Genomic DNA, 11125 nt, shown 5'->3' on the forward strand with positions numbered 1-11125 from the left:
GAGAGTCGTATCTTTCTGACATTTCATCACTTTGGAAATGCAAATAACACAGTTTATTCAGCCCTAATCACCAAATTCTAATGGAGACAAAGACGGGTAAATGACGATAAAGGAAACTAAGAGTAGATGGGGGGTGGGGGAGAGGGGAAAGTGGGTGATGGACAGGGAGGAGGGCACTTGTTGGGATGAGCACTGGGTGTTGTATGGAAACCAATTTGACAATAAATTGTATTAAGAAAGAAAATAAAGGAATATTGGCAATGAAGATGTTGATTTTAAAATGAAGGTAAACTTTTTCTTCCTATGAAAGCTATTGGAATAATCTGTGCACTGAACTAAAATGGAAGTATAAATTAAGAGGAAAAAAGTTCCATAAATCCTAACATGTTTCAAATGATTTTAATCAACCAAGGTGAAAAATGCCACATTTGAACCTTACTCCTCCCTCCCACCATTCCTGTAGGCTGAGATTGGGTCGGCCGCTATTTGAAGAGAGAATGGAGTTCTATGTGAAGAGTTACAAAAACCTAGTCATTTACAGGAGGAGGAGTTCAAAAACCTAAGTGGCTCTAGAAGTTCCTCAGTAGAATCCACAGGACCAGAATCTTCCACAATAAGATGGGTGGCAGAAACTATATCTATGTCCATTATAGTCACAGCCCAAGTGGCCATAGTACTTGCTGTGGAAGCACACAGTATAAGGAGTGGATGGTTCAGTTGTGAAACAAACAGTGCCTCAGGTTGAATGTAAACATCTGCCTCAACCTTTTATACGCCCTCAGTAGTGGGTGGAGAGAACCACAGGCAGTGTTCACTGCATATTTCACACTACTTTTCTTTAGAAAAATTTTAAAGTCTCTTAATCCATAAGGTAAAATGAAGCCTTCATAAGTAAGATTACTTTGCTACAACGTTAGAATTCCTGTTGTCAAATCATGTGGCTTTTAGAAGAGGCATTTTTTTTTCAGCAAAAGAAAACAAGTCATTCAATTAAAAATGGGCAAAGGACCTGACCAGACACTTCACAAAGAAGATAGACAGATGACAGAGAAGCACACAAAAGGATGTTCAGCATCACATGTCATTAGAGAATTGCAAATTAAAACACTGAGATACTGTTATACACCTTTTAGAGTGACTAAAATCCAAAACACTGACACCACCAAATGTTGGCAAGAATGTGGAGCAATAGGAACTCTCATTCATTGCTAGTGGGAATGCAAAATGTTACAGTCACTTTGGAAGGCAGTTTGGCATCTTCTTACAAAACTAAACAGATGTCTCACCATGCTACCCAGTAACTGTGCACCTTGCCATTTATTCAAGTAAATTGAAACTTATGTCCACACAAAACCCTGCGGACAGTTGTTTATTTCAACTTTATTCATAATTGTCAAAATATGCAAGCAACTAAGGCGTCCTTCAGTAGGTAAATGGATAAGCAAACTGTGGTACATCCATGCAATGGATATTATTCAGTGAAAAAATGAAATGACCTGTCAACCCACTGGAAAACATGGAGCAACCTTAAATGTGTATTGTTAAGTGAAAGACAATCTGCATAAGCTACATACAGAATGATTCCAACAATATGACAAGGGCAAAATATGACAGAGCCAATGAAAAGATCAGCGGTTGCCAGGATAATGGGGGAATGAGAGAGGGATGAAAATGTGAAGCACTGGAGATTTTTAGGAGGGTGAAGCTACTCGATACTGTAATGGTGGGTACAGGTTATTACACATTTATCTACACCCACTGAATATAAAACACAATGTACACTAAACTATGGTCTTTAATTAGTAATGTGTCAATATTGACTTATCAGTTCTGACAAATGTATCCCACTAATGCAAAAAAAAAAATTAATAATGGAAGACACTCATGACAAAAGGGTAAGGGTACATATGGGAACTTTCTGTACTTTCTGCACAGCTTTTTTGTACATCTAAAACTGATCAAATCAGTCTATTACTTTTTTTTAAAGATGTGGTTGTTTATTTTTCAAAGACTTTGCTTACTCTGGATTTGGCTAGTTGATAAATATTACCAAATTACTTGGGATGATATAGAGCACACAAACATTCCTCTATATTTGTGGTTTTTTGTTTTGGATATCAGTTCTACTCAACTGTGGATTTCAGGAGTCCTTATATTTACACAATTCTATTATATAGTCTAAAGTTTTATATTGTATTTGCTGGATGAGTGAATACCTTGAAAGGGAAATTACTTGATGCTGAAAGTCTGCCAACTTTCTTCATCTGTTCTCAGATGAAAATATGTCTTGTCTACTAGATCATGTTTTCTACAGAGTACTTTCAGTGGACTGACTTAACATATTTTTATGATTTTTAATAAAAAAACCTTATTCATGTATATTGTATAACATCCATACTATGAATAAATCAAAAAGGTAGAACTTGATGAATTTTCAAAGTGCACATAGCTGCTTAATCAGTACTTACATCCAAAAATCACATATCACTAATATCCCAGATGACTCCCCGTGTGTCCATTTCCATTTAGTACAAGCCTTTAAGTGTAACCATTCCTGATATCCAAAACTATGGATTTGTGGCCAACTTTTGAACCTTACACAAATGGAATCACACAAAGAGGATTATTTTATTTGGCTTCTTTCAATCTGTATTTTTTGTTGTTAGAGTCATGCTTTTTGTTTTTTGTGTTAATTCTTAGTGCTGTGTAAAATTACAATGTACAAATATACCACAATTTCTTTATTCATACTCTTAATGGTCACTTGTCTTGCTTCAACCTTTTAACAAGATTTTACAAATAATGTTGCCACAGACAATCTTGTTCATGTCTCTTGGTACACTTGTGTGTATCTAAGATATTCTAGTTGTTCCCATAATGATGTTGCATTTAAAAGCCCTCAAATCTCAGTGTCATATGACATTAACATTTATGCCTCGCTTCTGTGTTTGTGCGTCTGCTGGGGTTCAGCCAATATAATGTAGATTTGGCTCAAGTTGTGGGTTGGCTTCGAGCCTTCTTCATGTATCTTCCTTGGACTGGCAGCTACTGGAGGCATCCTCCCCCGGGGAAAAGGCTAGAGTACAACAGGGAAAGCTCAGACATGCACACTCCAGGGCTATATGGCAGCATCCCTCTGGTCAATGCAAATAACATGGTGAAGCCCAAAGGCAGTGATCAGAGAAATACACTCTGTCCACAGTAGACCCAGACCAAATGACATTGGCTGCTGTACCCAAAGGGGAAGGGATGCATACTCCTGCCCTAAAACTAAGAGGGAAGAGAACATATTCTGCTGAAGAATGATTTAACCGAGGGATCCATAAATTCCTGCCCACCATTTGTTTTACTGGAAAACATCCATTCATTTATGTATGGTCTGTGGCTGTTTTCATGCTATAGTGACAGAACTGAGAAGTGGAGACACAGACCATATGGCCTACAAAATCTAAAATATTTTACTATTTACAGAAAAAGTTTGCCTACTTCTGATTAATCTATCAAAATAGACATACCAATTAGGTATATACTCAGAATCAGAATTGCTGAGTTACAGATGCTGCTACCAAATAGTTTTCCAAAGTTCTACCTTTGCCCCTGCAGTTTGTCCATTATTACTACACTCTGTATCTTCATCTTGTTTGCAGCATCAATGAATTACTACCAACTATTGCAATATTTTACTTCTTTCTTAATAAGTCTAGGGCCTTAGAGCTAACAATTTTTATAAGCCAGTCTTCTATGGAATATGTGTAACATATCTCATTGTCTATATATTGAAACCTCCAGAGACATTATCATTATTTGTGCACAATGAATGTTCACATGTATATTTTGTATTCATTTCATGCTTTTGTGAATGTCCACATTTCGGTCAGGATCTCTTTCTTTCTGTCTGAGCAACTCTACTGTCACTTACAATTAATACTTGAGAAAAATAAATTGTCTCACTATTTTATCGTTCAGAAACTTTTATTTTTATTTTTGGAAGAAACATTTGATGATATGAGATTCTAGGTTGATAGTTATCTGCAACCTATTCTTCCTTAAAATGTTACTGTGTTTTCCTTTGGCTTCATTTGCTTCTGTTGAGGAGTTTACTTACGGTTACTCTTTGTAGGTAATATTAGTTTTCTCTAGCTGCTCTGATTTTAGCTTTACATTTAATTTTTAGCTCTGGGGTCGTGCCTAGATGTATTTTATTTTATTTTGTTTTATTTTATTTTATTATTTTATTTTATTTTATTTTATTTTATTTTATTTTATTTTATTTTGCTTTATTTTATTTATTTTATTTTATTTTTGTTTAGTTTAGTTTTTACTTTAGTTTGTATTAAAATTCCAGTTAGCCAACATACCGTGTAATATTAGTTTCAGGTGTACAATATAGTGAGTCAGACTTCCATAGCACACCTGGTACTCATCACAGCAAGTACCCTCCTCAGTCCCCATCACCTGTTTCCTCAATCCCTCCACCCACCTCCCCTCTGGTAACCACTAGTTTGTTGTCTAAAGAGTCTGTTTCTTGGTTTGCATCTCTCTCTCTCTCTGTCTCTTTTATCCTTTGCTCACTTGTTTTGTTTCTTAAATTCCACATATGAGTGAATCATTTATTTTATTTGTTTATTTTTAAATAAGCTCTTCATTGTATTTAATGTTTTCAGTTTGAGTTTCCCTAGTAAAACAACTGCCTCAAGGGTGTAAGATAAATTTGATTCTGGGGAAATTTAATATGTATAAGGTATACATTTGATAAAGGCCAGACCCCTAGGTAAAAAATGAAATAAGCTCATATTAATTTGAAACTGAGAAAATATTTCATGATTTCCATAAGTCTATTTTGCCATACATATCTAGTTTTTCCAAATACTTAGAATAAATTGGTGTATTTTGAAGTATTTTTCAGACACAATGTTGGTAATATGACTAGCAGGATTTATTATTAGTGCTGATATTTTAAATTTGATACTCATTCTTTAGGCGAAATGTTTTTTTAAAAAAATTGAAAAACATTTAGCAGAAGTAGAGCTTTTGCTGATATAATCCAACCATAGGTGTTACCAAAACCACAAAACATACAGATACCTACATGTTTTAATGACCTGATGTGAAATACAACTCTTGTAAAAACTAGTTATTTTTAAGGCTTAGATAAGGACATAAGCCAACAGAGATGATAAAAGAGATTATCGAGATTTACATAAAAACAGACTTCATATGAATGCTGTTGGAAAGAATTGATATTTTTACTCTTCAGTATCAGTCACATAATGACCACAAAAGAGAACTGTGGCTCTCTCTTGCTCTGTTTCACCATACTCCCACCCCAACCTTATACACATGTGAATAATCATACACAAACACACAAACATACAAGCTAAACTGATGGAGATAATTTAGTATAAATGTAACAAAGCAATATTTGCAATGAAATAAAGTTTATTTAAGCATACATGTTTTAAAGGGGCACCTGGATGGCTCGGTCAGTTAAGTGTCTGACTTCAGCTCAGGTCATGATCTCACGGTTTGTGATTTCGAGCCCCACATTGGGCTCTGAGCTGACAGCTGAGAGTCTGGAGCCTGCTTTGGGTTCTGTGTCTCCCTCTCTCTCTGCCCCTCCACCGTTCACTCTCTCTCTCTCTCTCTCTCTCTCTCAAAAATAAACGTTAAAAAATAAAAAAAAAAATACATGCTTTCAAGTAAAATTGATAACCCAACAATTAAATTTTATATCACATTATAAAGGTAATATCACATCAAAGGAAATCCTTTCCTATAAACTGTGATAGGATCTAATTGATAATGATGAATCAAAACAGGCATGCTGAGTTTCCTTTATTTATCTCAGATAGTTTAATACAGAGTCAGTATTTTTGAAGACATTTTAAAATTTTTCATGTCAGGGAAACATGAAGAGAATGCAAGTAAAATAGAGTGATGTAGCCAATAGACGAAAAATTCCTCAGTAGAAGCCATGGGACCAGTATCTTCCGTAGCACAACGGGCGGCAGCAGCCATAACCATAGCCACCATAGCCACGGCCATAGCCACAGCCCAGACCACCATAGCCACAGCCCAGGCCACCATAATAGTTGCCGTAGTAACACATGGTGTCAGAAGTGGAAGGTTCAGTTGAGGAGCAGGAGGTAGGTGTCTTTAATATGAATGCCTCCATCTGCCAAGGGCCTTTTATACACCCTCAGTGGTGGTGGAGAAAACCACAGGCAGCAGAGTGGCCAACATCTCACTAATTTGCTTCCTACAACATCATGAATATTTTGATTTGTTGGCAAAACATGGCCCTCATAACAGACAATTTTACCCTTATGTCAGGACTCCACCATGAATTTATGGGCCTTTAAAATGAAACTCTATTCTATTTTCAAGGCTATGTTTCACTGTATATTTATTTAGTTGCATAAATGTGGCCTGATTATGTGGTATGATGCAAAACCTGAAAATAGGCATCCCATTGTTTGGTTTTCATTCCATTCCTCTTTAAGAATTTTAAAACGAGCCTTGTCTGGAGGAACACGCTTCCTGAATCTTTCACATAAAGGATGGTAGAATATATATTCATTCTACCCTTATAAAATATCCAATCTACTCTTACAAAAAACACTTCCTTCCAACTCAATATGGCTACTCTTTGGTTACGTTACTGGCAATATGCTGGCAAGTACTATCACATATGGACATATTTGGCATTTATTTATCAACCTACCCTTGAGTATGTGCTGCCTTGATATTTCCGGAAAATGTATGACCTTTTATGGGCAGAAACTGTCTATGCTTTATGCTTCCTTGTGTCATCACATATGGAGGTGCTGTAGATGTACCTGCAAACCACATGAAGGTTAAGCTTGGTACTCCATCCTAAGCTAATGTTTTTTCTAACAGGGCTCATTTTTGCTCTTACAGAATGCCCTGGATTTGCAGTAGCGATGTGTCCTAAATGATGTGTGGGAAGTATGAGAGGTGAAAAGAGTTTTGCATTCATTCTTCATTCCCTCAGTTTTTGGCTGATTGATGAAGAGTTGGTGGAGATAGAAATCCCCAATGGAAAGACTAACTGACCACACAGCAGACACTAGGCTCCAGGCTTTTTTTTTTTCCTTTATTTTCTTTCTTTATTTCAACATTTTAATGAGAATTAAAATATAATTTTAATTTAAATATGCTTTACAGAAAAGAAATTTAGATCTATTTAAGAGTACAGGTTTCTCCCACTATCTGAAAATAGAACAATGTTCCTATGAAACCTTTCCTAGAGTGGAATGGCATAAAGTGAAGAAACAGTTACTGATAATTTATATGAAAAAAAAAAAAATTGAGCATTCCCAGACTAAAAAAAGAAGAACCTTGTAAGGCTTTGGTGATACTTTAGGACACATCTTGCTAACAGATGCACAAAATAAATCAGGAGGAAGCACGATGCTCACAAACACAATTCAGGCCTCTGAGGGTGATGCTACGATGCATAGTTCTTGGGAAGGGAGCAGGCAGGGTGTGTGTGTGTGGGGGGGCGCCACTCTCACAGCTTGGGGTGCTCGCTGTTTCTATAATGACTTCCTGCAAAGCCAACACTGAATGCTATTTTCACTTTTTGCCCTTTTTGACAAAAGCAAGAACCCCTTTTGGATTTCTTTTGGTTAGAGAAAACAGGTGCAAGTCTAAGTTTCTTGGTAAAAGCCAGGGGTCCTAATGCAAACTTTTGAAAAGCTACCTGCATACCCAAGTGAGTTTTGACAACAAGATTAATATAACTTTTATATCTTCACTGTATGTAAAGTTATTGGGAGATTTTGTTAAGAAGCTTCCTGACTTTATCGTTGTCGAGCCCAATTTTTCTCTGACCCCACAAACACTGCTTCCAACACTGAGAGTAGTGATGGGTGTACAGATGGGATGAAGAACACGGCTTTCCCTCGGGCTTCTGGTTTAGATTCTATACAACTTTAGAGAAAAAAAAATCACACAGGTTTTTCAGCCCCTTTCAACCATTCAATTGTTACTTATCTGTTACTAACCATGGGCCGGCCGTTTTTAAGACATTGTGTCATGTGACAGCTTTTATTGTTCCTGTGTCTCCTCATATCACTGATCTCATTCACAGCATGAGATGCCAGAAGTGGTAAAAAGACATGAGAGAAACTTCCAGTATTGTGAAGAAAAACAAATAAAATAAGTTCAGTTTCTTCTGGAATCATTACTTTTCTTCGTTGGGTGAAACGTGTGTCTGGCGTTATGCTTAATGCACATCTCTTCACAGCATTAAGGTAGATTTTCCGGTATCAAAATGACGCGTGGCACCTGCTAGTCAAGCAGAATTTCATTGGTAGGATTCAGTTTTCAAATGCAATGATGGCCGCACGTTTTTGGTGGGTTTTGTTTTTTTTTTTTTGAGCAAAATGTAGCAATTTTTGAAAATAAAGTAGAAAATCCATTTAATCAAAATGATCTTTGCCTGACTGATATCGTATTCCATAAACCTCTGTTGTCTCTTCACCATTTCCCGATGTCATGAGGCTTCTTAAGAAAAAAGAAATATTCGTTCATGTTGGACATTGTAAATGCCGAGCTGAATGAAGAGAGGGAGTAGTATAAAGGGAGATGGTGGGGACTCAGTGCGTGGAAGACTGTGGTGGTGAGGTGGTGAGCAGTGAGAGGGTCCCTCTTGAAGGATCTATCAAACATCAGGCAGTCGGCAGCCACCAAGCGTGGAATTTTTCATGAACTATTTTATGGATAACATGTAGAATATAACCAGAAGCCTGTGTGGTGTGGGGAGCAAATGATCTCTTTCTTGAGGCACAGTTTTAAGTAATTCAGCTAAGACTCAGGGTATCAGGAAAGAGACAAAGGCAAGGATTGTTAAATGTAGTGATAGGAAGAAGAACTGCTTCGGTAGGCAAAAGTATCATTTATCTGGCATGAGTAATTTCATAGTCTGATCAGATGTGGTAGTAGCTGCCGAATCCCATGGAAGCCTGGATGACATATGTCCTTCGATAAGAAGAGCTCATGTTCAGATCCCTGAATTTGTAGACACATCAAAACTTCAGAGACAGCCAAAGACAGTCTGTTCTCTCCTCTCTGTTTCTGCCTTCTTTTCTCTGTTTGTCTCTCATTTCTCTCTCTCTCTCTCTATTCCTTTCTCTCACATGCGTACGCACATATATAAACCGAGAAAAGCAAAAATGATGGGACATTTTAATGTAAATGCAATGCAGCAATATTTACAGCCATAGGTCATTATTAAACATGAACTTGATCTCTCCCATGAGTGATGTGAAGAAGCATGATGCTAATACAACATAAAAGTAAAACTTTTCTGTAAATTATAAGTCATCCCATTGATTTTGGCTGATCGAAATGGGCATGCTGAATGTGAATTATCTTTTCCCCAATAGTCAGGAATGCGGTTGGCATTTCTGACATGAATAGGAAAAGGTGGGTGAGGAAACACAAGAAATGAGTCCAATAAGTGGAATGGCAATCTATTTTATTTAAAGATAATTCAGCTTGGCAGTATCTTGGCTGAACAAAATGATCAATAGTACATCATGTCTATCAGAGCTCTAGGAGGATTGGGCACAAGAACATGGTTGCTCGAGTTCCTGTGGTTCTCAGCTGCTGCATGCAGTTTCCCTAAGGCATTCCCATCATACGCAATGTCATCATCTCGACAATAAGAGCCTGGTAATGGGCATGTGTATACATGGGCGTAGCTCCAATTTCTCTCACATTGCCAATCAAAACTTAATAGAATTTGTTAGAAATTACATGGTTTGCTATGTCCCATCCTTAAAGCCAGTGATATTCCATCACTTAGGGAATATTTATTCAGCATTCCCTATATGCCAGTCACTTTTAAGGAAATGGATTATATTACTTCTATAATAGTGATTATGACTCCTCATATGACCTTCCCCCCCCATTTATAGCATTAAGATGTAGCAAGTTGCAAAGCCAGTTGAAAACATTAATCCTCCCAAAGCAATATTAAATCGAATTATTTCAACATACACACACACACACACACACACACATATAAATGCAACAAGTATTTTCAGTGAGATAAATGTTTATTAAAATTACTATATACTTTTCTCACATATCATTGTTGATCAAAAATGAGGGAAATTTGATAGGCAATACAATATCAAAGGAAAAGGTTTTAAAAACTACGAAACATTCCATGTGATTTCAGTGAGTTCAGATAAGTTTTGCAGAATCCAACCTATTTTATTTTGTCTTTTTAGATGTCTTAGGATGATGTTGACATTCAGAGGAGAAAATGGAATTATTCATAGGAAGAATCATGGAGGCAGATTCAGGAAGCTGGAGGAGGATAAAAAGTTGAGTTTCTCTGGAAGCTTCTCAGTAGAAACATCTTCTGCAGCAAGATGGGCGGTTGGAGCCATACCCGTAGCCTCCACAGGCATAGCCCACGCCATTGTAGCCACATCCATAGCCACCATAGCCACAGCCCAGGCCACCGAAGCCACATCCATAGCCGCCATAGCCACAGCCGCCATAGCCATAGCCGCCATAGCCATAGCCGCCATAGCCACAGCCGCCATAGCCATAGCCGCCATAGCCACAGCCCAGGCCACCATAGCCATAACCTAGACCTCCATAGTAGTTGCCGTAGTAGGACATGGTTTCAGGAGTGGAGGATATTGTTGGAGCAGGGAATCCGTTTCTGTCAGTTTGAACATCACTGTCTACACAGGTCCTTTTTATATGTATCTTCAGTGGGCGGGACTTGTTGATCACATATTTCCTACTAATTTACATTACTACACTTCCTGAGTCCTTGCCTCATTAGACAAGGTGAGGCCCTTGTGCGAGCGGGATGGCTTTGCTGTTGAGTCAGCTTCCCTGCAATCAAATCCTGTGCCTTTGATGTGTTTTTCTTATTCTCTTTTTAAGACCCTTGCTCACCTTTTATTTATTTAGGTTAAAATATTTGAAAGAATTTTTATCGAGGTGAGTCATTGACAAGGTTCTAAAATGTTGATTTTTAAAATTCTGTCGTTACTTCTAATATTTTACGTGAGGGTCTTCCATAATGTGGAAAATAACCTTCTTAAAAATAGAGCTTCCTCAGCAGAGTCAG

General features: G+C 37.3%; 1 protein-coding gene across 1 annotated transcript; it reads right to left on the bottom strand.

The window, feature by feature from the left end:
- Positions 1-5962: 5962 nt before the first annotated feature.
- LOC122229215 (keratin-associated protein 20-2-like) lies at positions 5963-10665 on the bottom strand. The gene is made up of 2 exons (XM_042954324.1): positions 10542-10665; positions 5963-6039 (listed from the first exon to the last, which is right to left on the bottom strand). The coding sequence occupies exons 1-2, from the start codon at positions 10663-10665 to the stop codon at positions 5963-5965; spliced, it is 201 nt and encodes a 66-aa protein (XP_042810258.1).
- Positions 10666-11125: the final 460 nt, after the last annotated feature.

The sequence above is a fragment of the Panthera leo genome, chromosome C2 (assembly GCF_018350215.1).
Source record: "Panthera leo isolate Ple1 chromosome C2, P.leo_Ple1_pat1.1, whole genome shotgun sequence".
In the NCBI taxonomy this organism is placed as follows: domain Eukaryota; kingdom Metazoa; phylum Chordata; class Mammalia; order Carnivora; family Felidae; genus Panthera; species Panthera leo.

Excerpts from the sequence above, each read along its gene's own strand:
- LOC122229215 (XM_042954324.1), bottom strand. The coding sequence starts at position 10,665 with ATGTCCTACTACGGCAACTACTATGGAGGTCTAGGTTATGGCTATGGT. Across the intron at positions 6,040-10,541 it reads TGGCTATGGCGGCTATGGCT|GTGGCTATGGTGGCTATGGT; the intron begins ATGGCGGCTGTG and ends GTGGCTATGGCC.